Source organism: Stigmatopora nigra, chromosome 23 (assembly GCF_051989575.1).
Source record: "Stigmatopora nigra isolate UIUO_SnigA chromosome 23, RoL_Snig_1.1, whole genome shotgun sequence".
Classification (NCBI taxonomy): domain Eukaryota; kingdom Metazoa; phylum Chordata; class Actinopteri; order Syngnathiformes; family Syngnathidae; genus Stigmatopora; species Stigmatopora nigra.
In genome coordinates, this window is record NC_135530.1 from 3,339,227 (window position 1) to 3,359,477 (window position 20,251).

General features: G+C 38.6%; 1 protein-coding gene across 6 annotated transcripts in view; it reads left to right on the forward strand.

Moving 5' to 3' along the window:
• tbc1d22a (TBC1 domain family, member 22a) overlaps nt 1-20,251 on the forward strand; it is an 86,956-nt gene that overhangs the window by 501 nt on the left and 66,204 nt on the right. For 4 of the 6 annotated variants that reach the window (XM_077709836.1, XM_077709835.1, XM_077709839.1 and 1 more), the window contains exons 2-7: nt 76-132; nt 1,130-1,313; nt 1,371-1,617; nt 3,545-3,724; nt 13,031-13,101; nt 18,815-18,943. In XM_077709836.1, coding sequence (XP_077565962.1) covers nt 76-132; nt 1,130-1,313; nt 1,371-1,617; nt 3,545-3,724; nt 13,031-13,101; nt 18,815-18,943 — 868 coding nt within the window. The remainder of the gene's footprint in view (nt 1-75; nt 133-1,129; nt 1,314-1,370; nt 1,618-3,544; nt 3,725-13,030; nt 13,102-18,814; nt 18,944-20,251) is intronic. The other 2 variants (XM_077709837.1, XM_077709840.1) reach the window with 1 other exon arrangement.

Below are 20,251 nucleotides of genomic sequence, written 5' to 3' on the forward strand. Positions count from 1 at the left end.
TTTGTTAGGGAAATGGCTTCGCAGTTCCTCCACGTTTTTTTAGTGTTTGTGTGTTTTTCCCTTCACTTTCCTCAGCATCCAGCATGTATATGGCGCGCAACATCCACCTTTTGATCCACTTCTTCACGCTAAGTAAGTGTAAATCACTATTTCTGCATTTGATGTATGAAAAATGCCTCATCGCTCGTTTAGAGCGGATTGTGAAGGAGGAAGCGGCCTTACCAGAAAATCAAGTTGCGGTTAATCTACTTTGCGGAGAATGCTTTTGCAACAATCACATGTTTTTTCTTGCTTTTCCAGTTTGGGTGCATGTTGTTGTTAAACTGGAAACCTTTTCCATCACACCTTTACTGAAGATATTTGATGATAATTCAATGGATACATTGTTGAAGTATACAGTGGTACCTCGAGATACGAGCATGATGATGTGAAATGTATTTAATAGTACTAAAATTAGACGGATTTTGCAGAGGGTAGAGAGAGGGGGGGTATTGCACGGTAACGCGTTTGTAACATAACATAATCCAATTTAAATGAACTTGGATTGCAGACACACTAAAAATAAGTTTAATCTAACATTACACTAAACTTAATTCAAATTTTGTATCCAAGTTTGATACCTTTCTTCTCCTGGGTTGGCTCCATTTGCAAAATATTCTGAAAATGATGCACACAAATGTCCTCATAATAGGATAATGCACTACCACTTGCAACCAGAAGTAATATATACTCCTCATATTAATGATCACTCCGCCATTTGTGCTAAGTGATGGGGAAAAAAACCTGAAAATAATGCAATGCTCGGCCCAGTACTCGTAGATATCTGTTATACATGAAAAAGATGCAACAAAAAAAGACAGTGCATTAAAATCATAAACAGCCTCTCCCGTCTTGGCCACCTGGCTTTCTCATACCTTGAAATATGTCTCTTATCTCAAGATATAATAATTTATAATAATCATTTGCTAGAAATTTCACTCGTATCTCAAATTGCTCGTATGTCGGGGTGCTCGTACGTCAAAGAGCAACAGATTATTTTTGATAGATTTGATTTTAGCTACATGCTGTGTTGTTATTTATAGTAACGTTTCTACTCTGTTGCCCCTCCCGGCCCACCTACCGTTTCAAGCTTGATCAAAGCTGGTCAGAAACCATCTCCCGCCACCCCAGGCAAGCCAAAGAAGGCCACCACTTTTCAAGAATTTGAGAGCATCACAAGTGATGCTTGGGATGTTGGGGATGATGATGACGAATTACTGGCCATGGCGGCGCAGAACCTCAACATTGAGGTTGTCATGGAGACTGCCAATAAGGTAAGGCCATCGGTGCCTATATGTTACCTGTCTAATTGATTTGTACACTCTGTGCAGGTGATTGAGAATCACAGTAAGTTGAAGGAGAGGCAAAAACACGATGATTCCACGGACTCTGGGCGGAGGGATGATGATGATGATCCACGAGAGGAGTTGGCAGATGAGGAGGATGAAGAAGATGAAGTAGAAGATGAGGAAGGAGATTTGACCAGTCCAGATGTCTCCTTGACATTCCACGGCAATCTCGATGCTGAAGGTCGGCTGGTGAAATCTCACAGTGAAGCTCTCATTGGTTCCCCAAAAGGTTAAAGTTCTTTTACATTCCCTTTTTTTTCTCTTAAAAAGTGAGACATTTGTTTTATTAATATGGCAAATCCTACTTACGTTGAAGTCTTTATAACCAAGGACGTCTGATTGAAGTGATGGTTATTATATCTTGATTATATCATAATTCTCTGTCACAAGGGGGGAAATTAGGACTGAACGGAAGAAAAAAAAGAATTCTTAGACGCTCAAGTTCAGCGGCGAATGATGCAAATTATCTCCGACAGTGCATCATTAGAAAGAAGTGAGGAATCAAGTAGAGGACGAGCCAGAATTGTACTTTGTGGATGCACTTACATTTATTGCAAGTCAAGCATAGGGCAAAAACATAAGGTACACTTTTAAGAAAGTGCTGTTTAATGTTTTTAGAGGGAAATATATTCCTATTAAATATCGAAGCCAGTCAATCACCAGTTTCAAAAAGGTCCCTGTCTTGATTGTATAGCATTTCGAACTTTGCTAAGGTGCCATAAAAATACTTATCGTACAGTATAGCTGCTAACACGACCAGGTCCCATTGCGGTGTTATAATTACACCAACAGCCTGTCGCCCTCAGGCGTTTCCTGTCATCTCCTTGGAGACCCTGCCGCTTTGGCGTAGCGTGTGCCTTCAGATCGCATGGATAGGCTCATATGTAGGACTAGCTATGTTACACCTTAGGGGAGAATGATGCAATATTCACATTACAAATGCAAACGGTGGATATGTTCAGCAGGTGGGTGAGCAGAAAGTGATGTTGACACTGTATTGCTCTTTTTGGGGGGGTGTTGTTGTTGCATGATGGAAATTCCCAGTCGTTTGGGATGTATCTGGAACAACGTCATAGCGAATTAATGTTTGTACCCGTCACAGTGGTGACATCTTACGGCGACCAATTCTGAATGAGGTGCAGTGGAAAAACTGCCACAAACACTAATTTCAATCATTTTATGGGGGACATGCTCAATGCAAAACATTCAAAAAAATGGTCACATGGCTTTCAAAATGGAGATTTGGCTGGCAATGTAGTACATAATCTTGCCTATGGCGCAATCCTGTAGTGTAAAGTGGGTCATTCTTTCGATAAAAGCCTATCTAACGAGAAGGCTTAAAATGGCCTCCCGCGAAAGAAAGGATTTATTTATATGGAGCTCATTATTTATTGTTAGACTTGCATGTCTATTGTGTAATTAGTAGTGCATATAGTGGTACTTCGACATACGAGCTATCCGAGATACGAGTAAAATTTCGGGGAAATATTTCTCTTGAGATACAAGACACATTTTGATCTACGAGCAGACATGGGGATGCGAGATGCTGCTTTTAAGAACATCATGGCCACTGTTTTTTCTCTCTCCGCAACTCCCTCATGCAATATTATTATTATTCAGTGCAAATGGCGAGGTGATCGCTAATAGGAGTTACATAGACTACTTCTCATTGGCAAGTGGTCGTGCGTTATTCTATTGTGAGGACATTTGTGTGCATCATTTTGGTAATATTTTGAAGGGAATACCAACTCAAACAACCTTCGATATTGACTGAAAGTCAGTGTGGAGGCGGGGCAAAAAGAGCCAACCCGGGACAAGAAAGGTATCAAAATGTCAAAGAAAATTAGAATTAAGTTTAAACTTTCTTTTGAGTTTGTCTGCATTGTAATCCAAGTTCATTTAAATTTTTTTATGTTATGTTACAAGCGATTTGCCATGCAAGAAATATGAGTTCAATATTTTTTGTAACTATTGTCTGCTGTGATTTTAAATAAGTTTATCAATAGTGGACATCCAATCCATTTGAAGCAGGAGGGTTAGGATTGAATGAACAAATGTTTATTAATTGCCACCCGCTTTTAATGGATAAGGATGTGCATTACTGTCCATGTCAAAAGTTCTTATGTAATCGTGTTTTACGTCACTGTCATACTCAGATGGGGCAGGTGACCACGGATCCCTCTACAGACAACGATCGTTGCCACACCGGCCAGTCATCCCACTTGTGGCGCGAATGGCCGACCAGAACACATCGGGCACGCCGGCCATGACGGAGAGAGAAGCGTCACGCCTGGATAAATTCAAGCAGTTGTTATCCGGCCCCAACACAGATCTTGGTAAATAGTCTTTTCTTCAGCTTTTCTGCTCTTTTGTTTCAACATTTTTTTTTTTTTCATGGTCACAAATTTGCCTTCCTTTGTGTCTGCTTGGCTCTCAGCTGTAGTTTTTCCTCGCTCACTTGCCCCGCCAGCTGTGCTGCTCTTTTTTAATGATGCAGGGGACACGGGGTGGTGGTAAGGGGAGTCATGCAACCATCTGGACAAGCAGATTAGGACAGAACCAAAAACATCCACGCCTAAGAAAAATAAGCAACAGGCTTCCTTCCAATGTTGACTTGTGTTTTGGTCATGTCACACTGGCTCTCTCCAGCAGAATTTGCATATTGGTGTGCTTGTAACTCAAAACAATCAGCACCAATTTCGAGATACGAGAAAGCCAGGTGGCCAAGACATGAAAGGTTTATAATTGTAGCGCATCACTTTTATGTATAACAGATATCTACGAGCACTGGGTGGAGTATTGCATTTTTTTCAGTGTTTTTTTCCCCCATCACCCAGCGCGAATGGCGGAGCTTGTTTGCTAATACGAGAGGAGTATATACGACTTCTCATTGGCAAGTGGTTGTGCATTATTTTATTTCTAGGAAATTTGTGTGCATAATTTTGGGAATATTTTGAAGGCGAATACAAAAGCAAACAGCCCATCGATAGTGAAAGTCAGAAAGTTTAGTGTAAGGTTACATTAAACTTATTTTTATGTGTCTGCATCGTAATCCAAATTCGAATAAAATCGAAAAAGAATCTATATAATTTTAGTACTATTAAACACAATTTAGTATACTATTAAACCACTAGTTATGTGTTACTTTGTTAATAGATGACGAATTAGAAGAAATACAACTTTTTTTTTAATGGTGTTTTTTTCAGAGGGTTGGAACAAATTAATTTGTTTTTAGTTCATTTCAATGGGAACGTTCGTTTGATTTAAGAGAAAATCGACATACGAGCTCAATCCCGGAACAAATTAAGTCCGTATCTCGAGGTACAACTGTATGAGAATGCCACACTTGTTCGACTTCTCACAAAATCGGCGCTCAAAGCCTCTTTTGCCTTCATCACGTGTCCTTTGTGTCAGGCCTGAAGCGTTTTTTTTTGCACGTGGCACCTCGAGAGTGCTCGAGAAAAAAGCAGAGCATGAAGGGAATTAGCGCTTAGCAACTAATGAGTCACACGCTTATGCTGAACATGCAAAGTGTCTGAAATACTTCAATGTAGACATGACATGGTTTAATTAGCGGAGGCGCTGTTCATTGGTAAGAATGGCATTTCTCCTCATTTTTTCGAGGCAGAAACATTATTTGCATGTGAAGCTATTCAATAGAGTCAAGGTTATCGCTCTGTTGAACAACAGTTGAACTACATTCTGCCCGTGCTTCTTGATTGGGTTCATCAGTTTGTCAATTGTACACAGTGTAACCAGAACGTCGGCTTAAGGACTTATTTTTCTACAGTAGATACAAAATTGATAATAGTGGATGGATAAAAGAACTGGAGTTAAAATGGAGTGGATGTAGGCATCTTTATGGATGTGAAATAAATAAAAACGAATCAATTGAAGACAAATTTATGTCACTTATGGCCATTTACAACAAAAACATCCAGTAAAAAAGTTGGTTGAATTTAACCCAAGATAACAAGTTTTCAGAATATTATTTCAAATGGGAAAACATCTTCATATCAAGTAAGACAAATAAGACATTACGATGTAGACACTCAAAAATATGTTTAATCTAACCTAACACTAAACTGAATTCTAATTTTGCATGACATTTTGATACCTTCTCCTGAATTGGCTCTTTTTGCCCCGCCTCCACACTGATTTTCAGTCAGTATCGAGGGTTGTTTGAGGGTGTATTCCCTTCAAAATATTTCCAAAATGATGCACACAAATGTCCTCACAATAGAATAACGCACGACCACTTGCCAACGAGATCTAGTACATACGCCGTTCGCACTGACTAACGGGGAAAATCCCCCAGAAAGAATACAATGCTACGCCCAGTGCTCGCAGGAACATTACAAAGGGGGAGTTTCGATCAGAGACATTACACGAGCTGTCTGCTCATATATCAAAATTTGTCTCGTATCTCAAGATAAAATTTGTCTCGTATCTCAAGATAAAATTTGTCTTGTATCTCAAGATAAAATTTGTCTCGTATCTCAAGATAAAATTTGTCTCGTATCTCAAGATAAATATTTGCCTGACACTTTACTCTTATCGCAAATTTCTCGTATGTCGAGGTATGACTATAATACTAATATAAAACCCAAAGAAGGAACAAACAGGTAAGTCAACCAATTGCACAAATATGGCGGCATTCCTTGACACTGCAAGTAGGCCGAATGATGTGGCTTGAGTAAGAGAGCAACTGAGCCAACTGTCCTTGAGCTTAAGAGTGCTGTCTGGATTCACTTGAATTAATCGTAGAGGTCCCTTTTTTTGTGTGGTGGCAAGGCCCCCCACCCATCAGTTGTCACTTTCCAAAAATATTGTCCATGTGCTATCACCGCCCTTAAGCACAGTGATTTGCTTTATGCCACGGATGATTTAATGTGTTATAAAACGGTATGATTGGCACTAATTCAATCTGCTTTATACCTTCATAACTAAACTCTATCCTTTCTCTGCCTCTCTTCTTTGGTGACAGCAGTCTGCTTAGCATGTAAGGTCACGCGGAGGGTGACGACCTGTGCATTTGCAGAAGTAGGCTGATTGATGTCAGGTGGCTTGTGGCTAATTATTCCCGATGTCCTCAGGCAAGCCTGTCTGCCCTGGGATGCGGGCCAGAGCGCTGGGTCCGCTGAAGCGCCTCAAAATGGAAGGGGGAGCACCATCCTAACTGATTCAGTTGAACTATAATTGAACAGTGTGGAGTGAAGCCTCACTGTTGTTACATTCCATAACTACTAAGTTAGGAATAATGCAAGAGCTAGTCTATATTTGATGGAGGATTTATGATATGAGTCCAAGAATGTTAAATTGCAAATCAGTAGGGGTCCGCATGTCATTTTTAGGTTTAATAGGGTTTCAGACTGAAGTGGTTATTGCCGCATGGCAGAAATGCTGCTGTTGCTATGGCAATGTTTCTCCTCATCTCTCAACTTTTTCCTAACTTTTCTGTGTTCTTTTTTTCCCCTTTTCTCCCTTCCAAGTCCTCTCGGCACGGCAACGCGCTCGTAACATAACAAACAAATTTAAATGAACTTGGATTACGATGCAGACACACTCAAAAATCATGTTTTGATTTCAAACCATCTGCAATTATCTCACTCTTTGCTATAGAATGTTTGTATTTGTGTTAAACTAAGCCAGTCTCTTATGAGTTAGGTAATTTGACATGGATTTTGTTTTTTTATTGTTGTCAGTTCGTGTATGAGAAAATTTGCTACATAGCACAAACAGTCTGGATTGTATATCCAATGTCCTCTTCCCACCATCTGTGTCATCAATCAGCTGGTTTGAGCAGGTATAATCGGGCTGGGGTGGCGGAGGTGCGAGGAAGTCTTTTTTTACAAGAATCTTGTTGCTTTACGAGCCTTCTGCTCCTTGGCGCCGGCGCTGCATCCTTTTTAGATGACTTAGATGGTCTAAGAATCTCGCTACTTTGAAGGTTTATAGGAGGGGGTCCTAAATTGTTTTAACACACTGGATGATAAAGATGTCACTGCTCATAGCATTGTTTTTTTGACCTCTTTGACTCGTGTGAAATGATACAAGGAAACAATGGAAAGAAAGAAATGTATCGTATTTTCACACATATAGGGCTCACTTAAAAAATTTCTTGAAAAATGGTTGATGCGCCCAATGGGACGGTGCGTCTTGTCTGTACTCTAAATTACATTTTTGTATGGACCTGACCGCTTGAGTGAATGTTTTTACTTCTTGCCAGCACGCTAATTATTGCATTAAACCCAAAGGACCATCCATTCAAAACATCCTTGGGGAGTGGCAAAGCATTTGACTTCGCTGTGCTTTCAGCACTTTTCACCCTCTAAGACACTCTTAATACTCAAAGAAACAGCATATTAGAGTATACATAGGAAACGCCTGACTTAAATGACAACGCAATGAGAGTGCAAACGCTTGGAAAATGGACTGAAGCTATGGATCGAACACAATTTAACAGCTTTGCTTACGGATTGCTAAAAGATTGCATTAGTTTTGCTTGTGCTGTCTTAAACCCTAGTGCGTTGCCTAACATACTCTAGCAGGTAGCATAACATACTCTAGCAGGTAGCATAACATACTCTTGCAGGTAGCATAACATCCTCTAGCAGCTAACATGACATAGCGGATAGTATAGCATAGGCTTAGTGTCATGCTCGCACCTTATCGGACGAAGCGTCCAATGTATTGACAAAAAAACTGAAAATTCACCTGCAAAAGGGACTCTGTCTGCCCTATCACACGGTACGTTTTATAAGTGGAAAAATACGTTAGGATAATGTTATCCAAGCGGCGCTTCAGGCAACACTATCGAAGAGTACTTCAACCGAGTGATGCTTTGAGTAACTCTTAAGTTGGCGATGCTTTGATATTCTAGCTTTAGACACAGATTCACCGTATTACCCTCTGTGTGTAGTTTCCATTCGCGATGATTTATTCAACAATTTTTTTGGGGGGGAACTAGTGTGTGCAATGCTTACGCGAGTGCGACAGAACCCTGCTTTGCCCCAATGGTCCCGCTCCATCTGAATAACACCTGAATAGTGCATGGCTTCGGCCCGCCAAACTTCCCACCTTCAGTGCCTGTCAAAATTCGGTCTGACTGACAGTGCTCGTTGATGTCCGGTTTTTAGTCCGTTGTTTTTGCAGCAGTCACACAAGCGTGCTGGCTGACATGATAAATAGTTGTGGGAGAGGTCGGTCTTATTGTACAGGCAATCAACTACAGATACACGTTTAAGATGGGAGTGTATTGAATCTCCAATGTGTACCGTATTTTCACGACTATAAGGCGCACTTAAAAGTCTTACATTTTCTCCAAAATAGACAGTGCGCCTTATATATGGAAAAAACAGAAAATCATTAACGAAAAACCACCACTGTCGGATATTAAAAAAACACAAACGCCTGAACTGAAACAAGACTGTTAAATATGCAGATGCTATCTTAGTTTACAAAATCTTCCATCATATAGCTCCTCCCCTACTGCAAGATTTTATACAAAAAAAAAATCCAAAACATCAACAATGGCTGGCTCTAGAGGTGACTGTAAAGTAGTGAGTGCTTCATACCTGGAAGTCAATAGCAATTAGTGTATTTTCACGACTATAAGGCACACTTAAAAGTCTTAAATTTTCTCCAAAATAGACAGTGCGCCTTATAATACAGTGTGCCTTATAATACAGTGTGCCTTATAATACAGTGTGCCTTATAATACAGTGTGCCTTATAATACAGTGTGCCTTATAATACACTGCGCCTTATATATGGAAAAATGTCATTCATTGAGGGTGCGCCTTATAATATGGTGCGCCTTATAGTCGTGAAAATACAGTAGTTGAGCAAGCCTTTGTTTTTTTATCATGGAAAAAGCTTGGACTCTTTTCTTGATCGCCATGATTTTCAGTATTTGAACATTTTAATAGAGCACAACGAATTTCACGATGTACTTTTCTCTGCTTCTGACGCATCCCTGACATTTACACTCCAGAGCAGCTATTGTGGGCGTTCAACAGAAGGAACAAAGTGTCTTAATTGCAACACCCCCCCCTATGGTCTCCAGCTTAACCCTTTGCAAGATAACCCTTCGTATGTACCTGTCAGTTGGATAAACATCTAATGTACAGATCTAACTAATTCCCATAAACACGTAAAGAATAATGCTATGTTTATTGGTCCCATTAGGGAGATTTTGCTTTGACGTCCTCCCCCATTTGCTAATGTATACTTTAAAATGATTGTCTGCGGGCTAAATTGCCTGTAAAGTATGCATTTTCCTCTGTGAACTGCCCGTACATTTATTTCTACAGAGACCGCTTAAAGAGATGCTTTCAAAATTGCAATTAGTGGACTTTTCACATTCACACACAAATTAGAATGTGCAGGGGGGAAAAAATAAGCAACAACAAAAAGATAGGATGTAGACTGACAAATTGTGTCGACCGCCTTGCATTGTAAACTTTGCTAATCAAATCCGGCAAGGACAGCCGGTCCCAAGCGTTGCCTCCGGGACAGTTGCAGAAACTTTTCATTGACGACAACAGATTAATTTTCAAAATGGCATGAAATGCCTAATGTATTCCAGGGGTAGCTGAGGCAGGACTGCCTCATTCATAATGCACAAGAGGTGCCCTCAGAGGAGGTGTTGTCAGAGAGATGAGCTAGCCTGGCGCTAATAAAACGACATCTGCAATTTAGCTTGTATGTCAAATAGACTCGGGATGCCCTCTCTCTGCCTTGTAGGGGGGGAATTGAATTGTTCTCTTCCCAAATGATATTTAAAGAATGGCAGATCATATAAACTGGTCATCATTCCTGGGTTTAAAATTACACTTATTTTCCTCACCCACACTTCTATCTTTATACCTAGATATTAAACAGTACTTAGATATTAAACAGTACTTAGATATTAAACAGTACTTGGATATTAAACAGTACTTGGATATTAAACAGTACTTGGATATTAAACAGTACCTAGATATTAAACAGTACTTAGATATTAAACAGAACTTTGATATTAAACAGAACTTGGATATTAAACAGAACTTGGATATTAAACAGTACTTGGATATTAAACAGTACTTGGATATTAAACAGTACTTAAAAATTAAACACTATTTAGATATTAAACAGTACTTAGATATTGAACAATACTTAGATATTAAACAATACTTAGATATTAAACAGCACTTAGATATTAAACAGTACTTAGATATTAAACAGTACTTAGATATTAAACAGAACTTGAATATTAAACAGTACTTAATTCTTATTTTGTTTGACATTTTGATACCTTTCTTCTTGGCTCCTTTTGCCCCGCCTCAACACTGGTTTGTATTCCCTTCAATTCATTCCCAAAAGGATGCACACAAATGTCCTCAGATGATTTGACTTGTACACAGATGAACATTATAGTCCAAAATATACAGTGAAATTTTTTTTAAAATAATTTATATAAACATAGCCTCATTTGTCACCCAGCATGACTCACTTGTAAATTCCTCATTGGTGGAATTATTCCTGGCGTGGACGCCATTTGTTATTTTTTCCTCCATCTATGACGCATGGCCCAAAATGGACACATCCTCTGCCTGGTAAATACTCTTTGTCGACTTGACTTGCTTGCCGTTCATGCTTCAAAATCTCCCATCATACAAGGGACGTCCCTCGAGCCACCTCGACCCTCCTCCTACGGCAAGATTAATGCCAGGTGTGAGAAATATAACATAGTTTAATTAAGCCCGAGTCTACAAGATTCATGGACTCATTTCGTTGTCTGACAGTGCAAATGAAGGTTCAAAGGGTGCACGCCAAGAGAAGGGGACATCCTTGACTAGCTTTTAAAAGAATAATGAATGCAGAGCTGCTCGTAGGATAACGATTTTGCCCTTAATGACTTCGGCTTGGGCGAGAACGGTACATAACTTCCCCGTGACTGTCCCCTTTACACATAAAGGCAGATGTCATTGGCGGCAAAGTAATGATGCATCCAAAATACACACTTTTGTGAGCGGTAGGGAGATGTTTTCCTCTCACTCAGAAAAAAAGCTGCATTATTTTTGCTTGTGGAAAGGCCAGATGGATTTTAAGTGTATTTATTTTTTTCATTCCCTGAGAAACATATCAAAAGTCTGGGCGTGGGGAAGCAAACTTGTTCCGTTATCTGTATGATTAACCTGACAATGAAAGTTCCTGAAATATAGTCTGACAAATATCCAGCAAACACCCGCATTCAGAGGGCCATATTCTCCATCTCTTTGTTACAAAGCCTACTAATGTCTTTGTAGCCAACCTAGCACCTCAAAGCCTCCCATTGGACTAGATCCCAATTGAATTTGTCCATAATTAAAGCCGCAGTGGGTGAGGTAAGCAGGAATTCTTCAAAAAACGCAAATGCATCGGAAACCAACGCAAAACAAACGACCAAACAAGCTCTAATGTGTTTCACTCAATTTGGCCAATGGAGCCCAGACCATTGCTGTTTACCTGATTTCTATTTCCTATCCTGCTATCTGTCTCTGACTTCATTGCATTTGCCTTGAAAAACAGGCAAGGCGCAGTCATTTGGCAGCACTAATCAATATCATTCACTCTGTGTGAAGGCCTTATCAATTCCCAGCTACTGCTTTCAATGCGAGTCATGGAAGTATTTGGATTATTTATTAGCTGCATTTGTACCTTTTAGCTTTCGTGGGGGCTATTAACTTGCTCACTAACAGTCCAGGGATATGTATATTATTCAAGGAACGTGTTGTTAGTAAAGGAAAACAATGAATCCCTCCATTTTTCTTGGGAGAGGCTGTTGATTGCTGTCATTTGTTGTCATGGATGGCCTTGGGCATCCAATCCATTTGAACTGGAGGGTTTTGAACAAATGAATTTGTTTTTAGTTTATTTCTATTGGAAACGATCGTTTCAGTTATGAGAAAATTGACATACGAACTCAGTCTTGGAGCGAATTAAGGTCGTATCTCGAGGTACCACTGTATATGATGATTATTTGAATAATCCCTAAGATAATTGATTTTTTTGCTGAAGATTCCAACTTTAATATCAATAGAAACAATTCCAAGAGGGTAACAATGACCAACTTGTAATAGAATACACCGTGTGATTTACTGCTACTTGAGACATCCATGCAGTCCTCTCACATCGGTTAAGATAACACAAACACTCAGAAATGCTTGTTCACGCAAAGGCGAGATCAACTCGCCTATTGTCTGGATAACAGATCCAGTTTTGGAGATAGCGGCGGATGGCGTATTCCCAGCGTCGCTCGCTGCCCTCACAACCATTACTTATTGCTGTCAAGGTGCGTGTCGAAGAGAGAGCGCAATCTACTTGATGTAATGCGTCGTTGCTAGCATTAAGGCATTCTAAGGCTCTTCATTGACTCAGGGAAAGCACTCTTTAATACCACTATTAATGTTCAATTTGAGCCTCTTCATTTGATTTATTTGATGTGATAGGCCTTCATTTACCTCACCTGAAGAAATGTAATCGTTGGTATTATATTTTTTTAAATAAATGGGCCAACTTTATGCAATGTTTTATTTTATTGATTGGGCTGTTTAATGAGTAGAGGGATCGATCTAAATTATTTCTCTTATAGGTTTTTTTGTTGTTGTTGTTTTGCAGAAGAGCTTCGGAAACTCAGCTGGTCTGGAATCCCACGACAAGTCCGACCAATCACGTGGAAGCTACTTTCGGTAAGTTCTAAAATATTTTGCTTTTATTTTGTATAGAAATGAGAAATAATATTCAAGCTGGGCAATGTTGATTGAGTTGTTCTTTAGGAACTGTAAGAAAAACACAAAAGTATGCGAACAAAAGTGCACACAAAGACGCTTGCACTAATAAACTTGTCTAAATAATAAACACATAACAGATAATCACCAAAAAACACACACACATTGATGCACATAAAGTTGGTGCCATTGTCTTTCTCCTGACCCGGCTCCGTTTTTGATTTATGAAGACTAGTAACAGTTGAGTGTGCTATTTTCATTTATTCATTTTTTTTTTTAAAGATGAAAAGGGGGAAAATTAATTGCGAGGAACCAATAATTTATTCATGAGACACTCGTTGTGTTTACTCATTAAGCCATTGTTGTGGCGATCGGCTGCAAGTGTGCAGAGAGATGACGGGCTTTTTTGAGCACCGTGACTCTCCCATTAATTACCGCACAATGGCTAATGTGCCGCAGAAAAGATGTCATTAAAGGTGCGAGTGTGGTGTTGTTTTGTGTGGCAGTTGCTGGTGTCAAGGTACTCAAGCGGGGGGGCTTTCATCGTTTACAACATTGCCGCACTAATTTGATGCCTTATAACATTGACGGACACTGCAATAGATAGCCAGCTATTAATGGCCATTGTGTGGGGATCACCTGCGTATGCACATTTTTTTACAGAAATATAGTGGTACCTTGAGATACGAGCTTAATTCGTTCTGGGACTGAGCTCGTATGTCGATTTTTCTCGTAACTCAAACGAATGTTTCCCGTTGAATTGAACTAAAAACTAATTAATTTGTTCCAACCCTCTGGAAAAAACACCAAAAACAGGATATTGGATAAGAAATACTGTTTTATTTGTTCTAATTCGTCATCTGTTAACAAAGTATAAAATTACTAGTGGTTTAATAGTATACTAAAATGTGTTTAATAGAAATAAAATTACACAGAGGGTAGAGAGAGGTGCAACCTATCGAGGGTTATTTGCTTTTGTATTCCCTACAAAATATTCCGAAAATGACCACTTGCCAACAAAAAGTTGTATATACTCCTCTCGTATTAGCGAACAAGCTCCGCCATTCACACTGACTAATGGGAAAAAAAACTACTGAAAAAAATGAAACGCTCCGCCCAGTGCTCGCAGATACATTACAAGGGGGAGCTGCACCAGAAAGACCGTCTCCATGATGTTCTTATGAGCAACCTCTCGCATTCACTGTCTGCTCATATGTTAAAATTTGTCTCGTATCTCAAGATAAATATTTGCCCGTAATTTGACTCGTATCTCAAATCGCTTGTATGTCGGGCTACTCGTATGTCAAGGTACCACTGTATGTAGCTGTATGTAGTGCAACTAACCTGTGGTGAATGTGAAGAAAGATCCTCCCCTGGAGAGAAATGAATGTTAATGTAAGTGCAAAGTGCACTCAGGAATACAAGCAACACAGCATGGAATAGAATTATGAGTGACCTTTTCTCATAGAAGTTCTTTTTTAGAAGGTTTTATTATTTTAGTTAGTACATTTGTAAAAGATGGTCTAAAGATTGGAGGGGGCCATTTAGGATGTAAGTTCTTTCCACTAAGAGAGCAATATACTCAACATTGAGCATATAACTGTCACTTAAAACATGCAAGAGAAAAGGCTGAGGTTTTAAAGCACTTTTTTTGCAAAATGACATAGCCGCTAGGGATTTGAAAAAAAAACATGATTCATAGTCTACACTCTCATTCAAAGACAATGAATAAAAACAGCAAATGATAGATTTGATTTAGTTCAATTCAAATTTAATTCAATTCATGCTACTCATTCATCAGAAACTACTGATTTTATAGAGGTTTTATATGTAGTATATATTTCGACATATATAATATCCAGTGAATACTGTATATTCACTGATTTCAACAAGATTTACATTTGAAGTTTTTAGCCCACCTGGGTCAGATTTAAATTAATTCCTTCCTCTTGGCATCCAAATCTTGGATTAAAAATCCATGTCCAAAGGCACTCACATCTATCCGTCTGCGCCATTGTGGAATGGCAGGATGGATAGTCAGAGATCCGGCTTGGAATCTATTCTCAATCTGCGCACACACGCCAGGCCTTGCAGGCTTCGCCGTATGTCATAAATTTGGCGACGGCTCCTGATAAAACTCCACTGCAGTGATGTCCCATGTGCCCTTCTGCTGCTCCCCACCATGTACCTTAGCATTTAGATATTTTCCCCACACATTTTTTTGGGACCTGACAAAAGATGACAAACAAATTTTCCTTCCCATCCCGACGGCTAGCATTTACAGCCCCGTCACGACATTGCTCTTATAATTCGACACTGAAATGAAAAAGTATTCGATGGGAAATATTGCCAAGTGTATCGTTGCTCCACCTCATTTCACTATGCAAGTAAAGGGGGGCTCGCACCACAGGTTGCTGCCCCCCCGGGTAAAAATGCATTGGGTCCAACTTCCCATTATTTCAGAAACAACGCCATCTCGTTTCATTTGTTTAAAGAGCACTTGGCGTCCGAGCCCGAAGTAAGAAAGGAAATAGATTTAATGACTTTTCTGCTTTGTGAAAGAATGGCAGCCCATGGCAATATGTACATTTGCTAATGGAGTGTGGCTGCAAAATGTGTCATGCAGGAGAGGAAAAAAAAACAGCTGTGGAATCATTGATAAGACTTTGGCTTTTATATGATATGTATCGTAAAAGTAACAGGACTGATTTTACAGATAATGATGTGAACTATTCCATCATTTACAATCAGTGTTAAGACTTTGTATCCCATTCATAATTCAGGTTGTTCAAACAAGGATAGTGAATGGCAAGTAGTCAAATAATTACAGTTGAAAAAGATTTGAAGCAACACTATCTGAATTTAAGGCCAAATATGCATCAAAATCAGATAAGAATTGTATACAGTGGTACCTCAACATACGAACACCCTAACTTGCGAGCAATTCAAGTTAAGAGTAAAATGTCTAGCAAATAATTATCTTGAGACACGAGACAAATTTTAAGATACGATAAAAGCCAGGACGTGTGTATCATTTTCAGAATATTTTGAAGGGAATACAACAGCAAACAGCAAAATTAGAATTAAGTTTAATGTAAGGTTAGATTAAATGTAAGTGTCTGCATCGTAATTCAAGTTCATTTGAATTTGTTTATGTTATGTTATGGTGCAAAAAGTATCTTGTATCTACACCCTCAATTACATCTTTCAATACATAACACCCCCCAGTGAATAGGAGAAAAAAAGCACCCCGCGGCCAATCAGAACTGCGTTAAATATCATCTAAAATGCTACATTAGCGGTGCATCGACCATTAAATAGGAAAATGATTGCAGACTGCATCCAGAGACCAACTATGGAGTTATATTTAAACCAACAAGGAGGAAGATTGTTGTTGTCTAAATAAACATTACAGGATGAAAGATTTATACCGTTTCATATAGGAATCGAATTAAATGAATGGTGTTTTGCAATCATGAAACACAACATGGGATAGAACTTTTAAACCCAAAGATATTCCTGAGTGGAAACTATCCTTTATGTATGTTAAGATAATGGATACTATTCAATGTATAATGTGACAATCCAGCTCTTACTTCATTTTTTTTACTCTTTTATTTTATATATTTATGTGTTTGCAAAACCAAAAGTTTAAAGAAAGACAAGTCAAGAGATAAGTACAAATCTTGGAATGTTTTTTGCTCAACTTTTACCTTGTCCCTAAGCGAAGCATTTTGCTTCTACTTTCAAGTCCAGAATCATTTTATAAAGCTGCTTCATTTAAAGTCCCTGAATGGATTCCCTCCCCAACATCTATTTATGCTTCTTCCGGTGTGGAAGATACATTAGTGCAATGAAAGGTTGAAGAAGTCGATGCATTCAGAGGAGCAGATAATTTTTTTTATTTTTTATTTTTTTGCAAGCAGATAATCCCATGAATTTACACTTGACTCACGCCTTTTAACCAGTAGAGCGCAAATGAATTCAAATGCAGCCACTTAAATTTAAGCACCGTGCCATTTCTCAGAGAAACGCACTTTACAGTGAGAAATATTTGATGATTTGAAAAGCAGCGGTCCGTCTTAAAACTTTCTCGGTTGTTTGGGTACGTGTTGGTGCTCGGTCATTTCTTTTCAGAGGCCTCTGCTAAAATGACCTTTAGCCTTTGACACTTGCAACACACCCCCCTTTTCCTCACCTCCCCAGCATTTATTTGCATTTACAGTAACCAAATACTGTATTTTTCAGACTATGAATTCCACCTGAGACTGTTATACAGTAGTACCTCGAGATACGAGTTTAATTCGTTCCGGGGCTGAGCTCAAATGTCGTTTTTCTCGTAACTCAAACGAACGCTTCCCAATAAAATCAACTAAAAACAAATTAATTCGTTCCAACCCTCTGAAAAAACACAAAAAACAGGATATTGTGTTGGAAAACACGTTTTATTTGTTATAATTCGCCATCTATTAACAAAGTAACACATAACTAGTAGTTTAATATTACTAAAATATGTTTAACGGTACTAAAATTATACGGATTTCGAAGAGAGGGGCTTTGCCTGACATTTTTCCCCTTATCTCGAATTGCTTCTATGTCGGGCCACTCATATGTCGAGGTACCACTGTACTCTACTACTACAATGTCAAATTATACTAATATTCAGTTAAAGTGTGATGGCTTACTCACAATGAAACAAATGATTAAAGAACCAGTGCCAGCTTTGTTACTGAGACTCTTGCCGGCTCAGCCAAGCCATGAAAAAGAAAAAAGTATAAATTATCCTCTGAAAAATGTTGTACTAAATCTAAGTCACGTTGCCACAAAAGTGAACTTACCTTTGTCTGAAGGGTATATAATGCCATAATTTGCTGGGTGGATATGTACTTTCATCCATCAAACTGCTGAAGACAGCCATAGATTATATTAACGGTCAATTTGAAGGCCATAATTGGTTAAACGTAGCGGCGTAACAGCGAGATGGTCTTCATATTCGTCCTGTCTAATGTGTCTGATTTAGTTGTCACCACTTGAATGTACCTCTTAGTTTATTCATGTGGACACGGGATTATGCTCGCGCTCTTCTGTTCTAAAGATTTCAATTAAATAATTTACAGCTCTAGAGGGCACTTGCTCTTGAGTTTGCCATCTTTTTATTACGTAAGCATCGACTACTTGGGCCCAAAAGTAGCATCGCATGGTAGTTTATTACATCTCCAGCTTTGTTTGCACTGTAAGTAATATGAGAAAGATGAGACTGTCTCTTTATTGACAGTTTAAGGCAGGTCAGTGTTTTAAATCAGACATAAAATATATTGTTTTTTTGTTGTTATACTGACACAAACCTATGAAAGAGATAAAACAAAGCTAGGGGAAAAAAATGTCTGCCAGTTGGAGGAACAAACAAGACGGAATTAATGAGTCCCATGCGTGTTTTCCTTGTATTTGTACTCTAACAATATACAGGTGTTTGTTAGAGTATTCTCCAAACAGTTGCTGTTGTGAATATAATTAACAGTATTTGAAGTCTTTTTGGTTGTATTTTTAGCTAATCTGAAAGTAGAAATTGTTGTAACAAAATTGGACAAGTTTTTCTATTTGTACAAGAAGTCATTTTTGGTAGATCAATAGACAAAATGCAAAAACATGGGTTTTATTTTACTACTTTTCTTAGGGTTACCTACCTGCCAATGCAGAGAGGCGGGAGAATGTCTTGCAGAGGAAGAGACAGGAGTATTTTGGCTTCATCCAGCAGTACTACGACTCCCGAAATGACGAGCATCACCAAGATACATACAGACAGGTATGCATGCATTTATTCCAGGTCGTTGATAGGCAGGATTCTTTCTGTAAGTGTCTGTGCCCCGTCTGCGTCGTAAAATTCATGAATGGTTCTTTTAATTGGTTTATTTTTAGTGGTTATCGGTTCTTTTTAGGAATTTGGAATCGTACTCAATCACGGGAGAACCAAAATATATATTTTAGTATTGCAGATTTACAAAAAAATAGTTACAAAATATTTGTCTACGTAATTCTATGCATTTTTCCCACAGAAAAAAAGCATACGATGGAAATAGTCACAAAAATAAAATAAAAAAACCTCATCGACCGATTACCTTTATATTATTAACATCCTCAAATACTGCAAACCTAGTTTTTGTTACACATTGTTTGAACACCATACTCCCGAGCACAAAAAAACAATCTTTTTAATTATAAGAACAACACTTTTGGCTCTTTTATGTTCCTGGCAGAATTAGTGAAATCATTTATCTGACAAAAAGATTTCTCCTCATTCCAACTCACCCATTTATTTGACAAAAATAAGTAGTTCTCTTTGGCTTTGAAAACATCCACATTTCCCCTTTGTTGATGTTCCAGTTTATTCCAAACTCATAATACACATCTGGGTGAGTAAAGCCTTGTAATATTTCATCCAATTGCCCCTGAATCGCTTGCCAAATTGTTTCAATGATGACCTGGATTGTGTCTAAAGACTTTTTTTTGAGGACTGATGTGCTTGTTTGAATATATACGTACTTTTAAATATTTTTTACTTTTTTTGGGGCAATTTTTTCTAAAAGACATTGTGGTTCTGATCTGATGAGCCAAATAAAGACACATAGTCCAAAATTGTCAGCCAGTTCCACCAAAATTTGACAAAAAAAGATTTCCAATTGGAGATTCATGCCGCTATAACATTTCCATTCAATCTACAGTGGTACCTTGAGATACGAGCTTAATTCATTCCAGGACTGAGCTCGTGTGTCGATTTTCTCGTAACTCAAACCAACGTTTCCCATTGAAATTAACTAAAAAACAAATTAATTTGTTCCAACCCTCTGAAAAAACACCAAAACAGGATATTATTCCATTTTTTGCCTGTCTGTGCGTATTTCAAGATAAATACTTGCCCAACATTTTAGTTGTACCTCAAATTGCTCATTTGTTGGGCCACTCGTATGTCAAGGTACCACTGTAATCAAATTGAACCTGCAAAAAATATCCATCTATTATTTCACGGATTATTTGGACGTCTAGTACAGTCTATGGCCGCCAGTATCTTTCTTAACAAGGAACTCACTCGAAAATGGTTCCCCTGATAATTTCT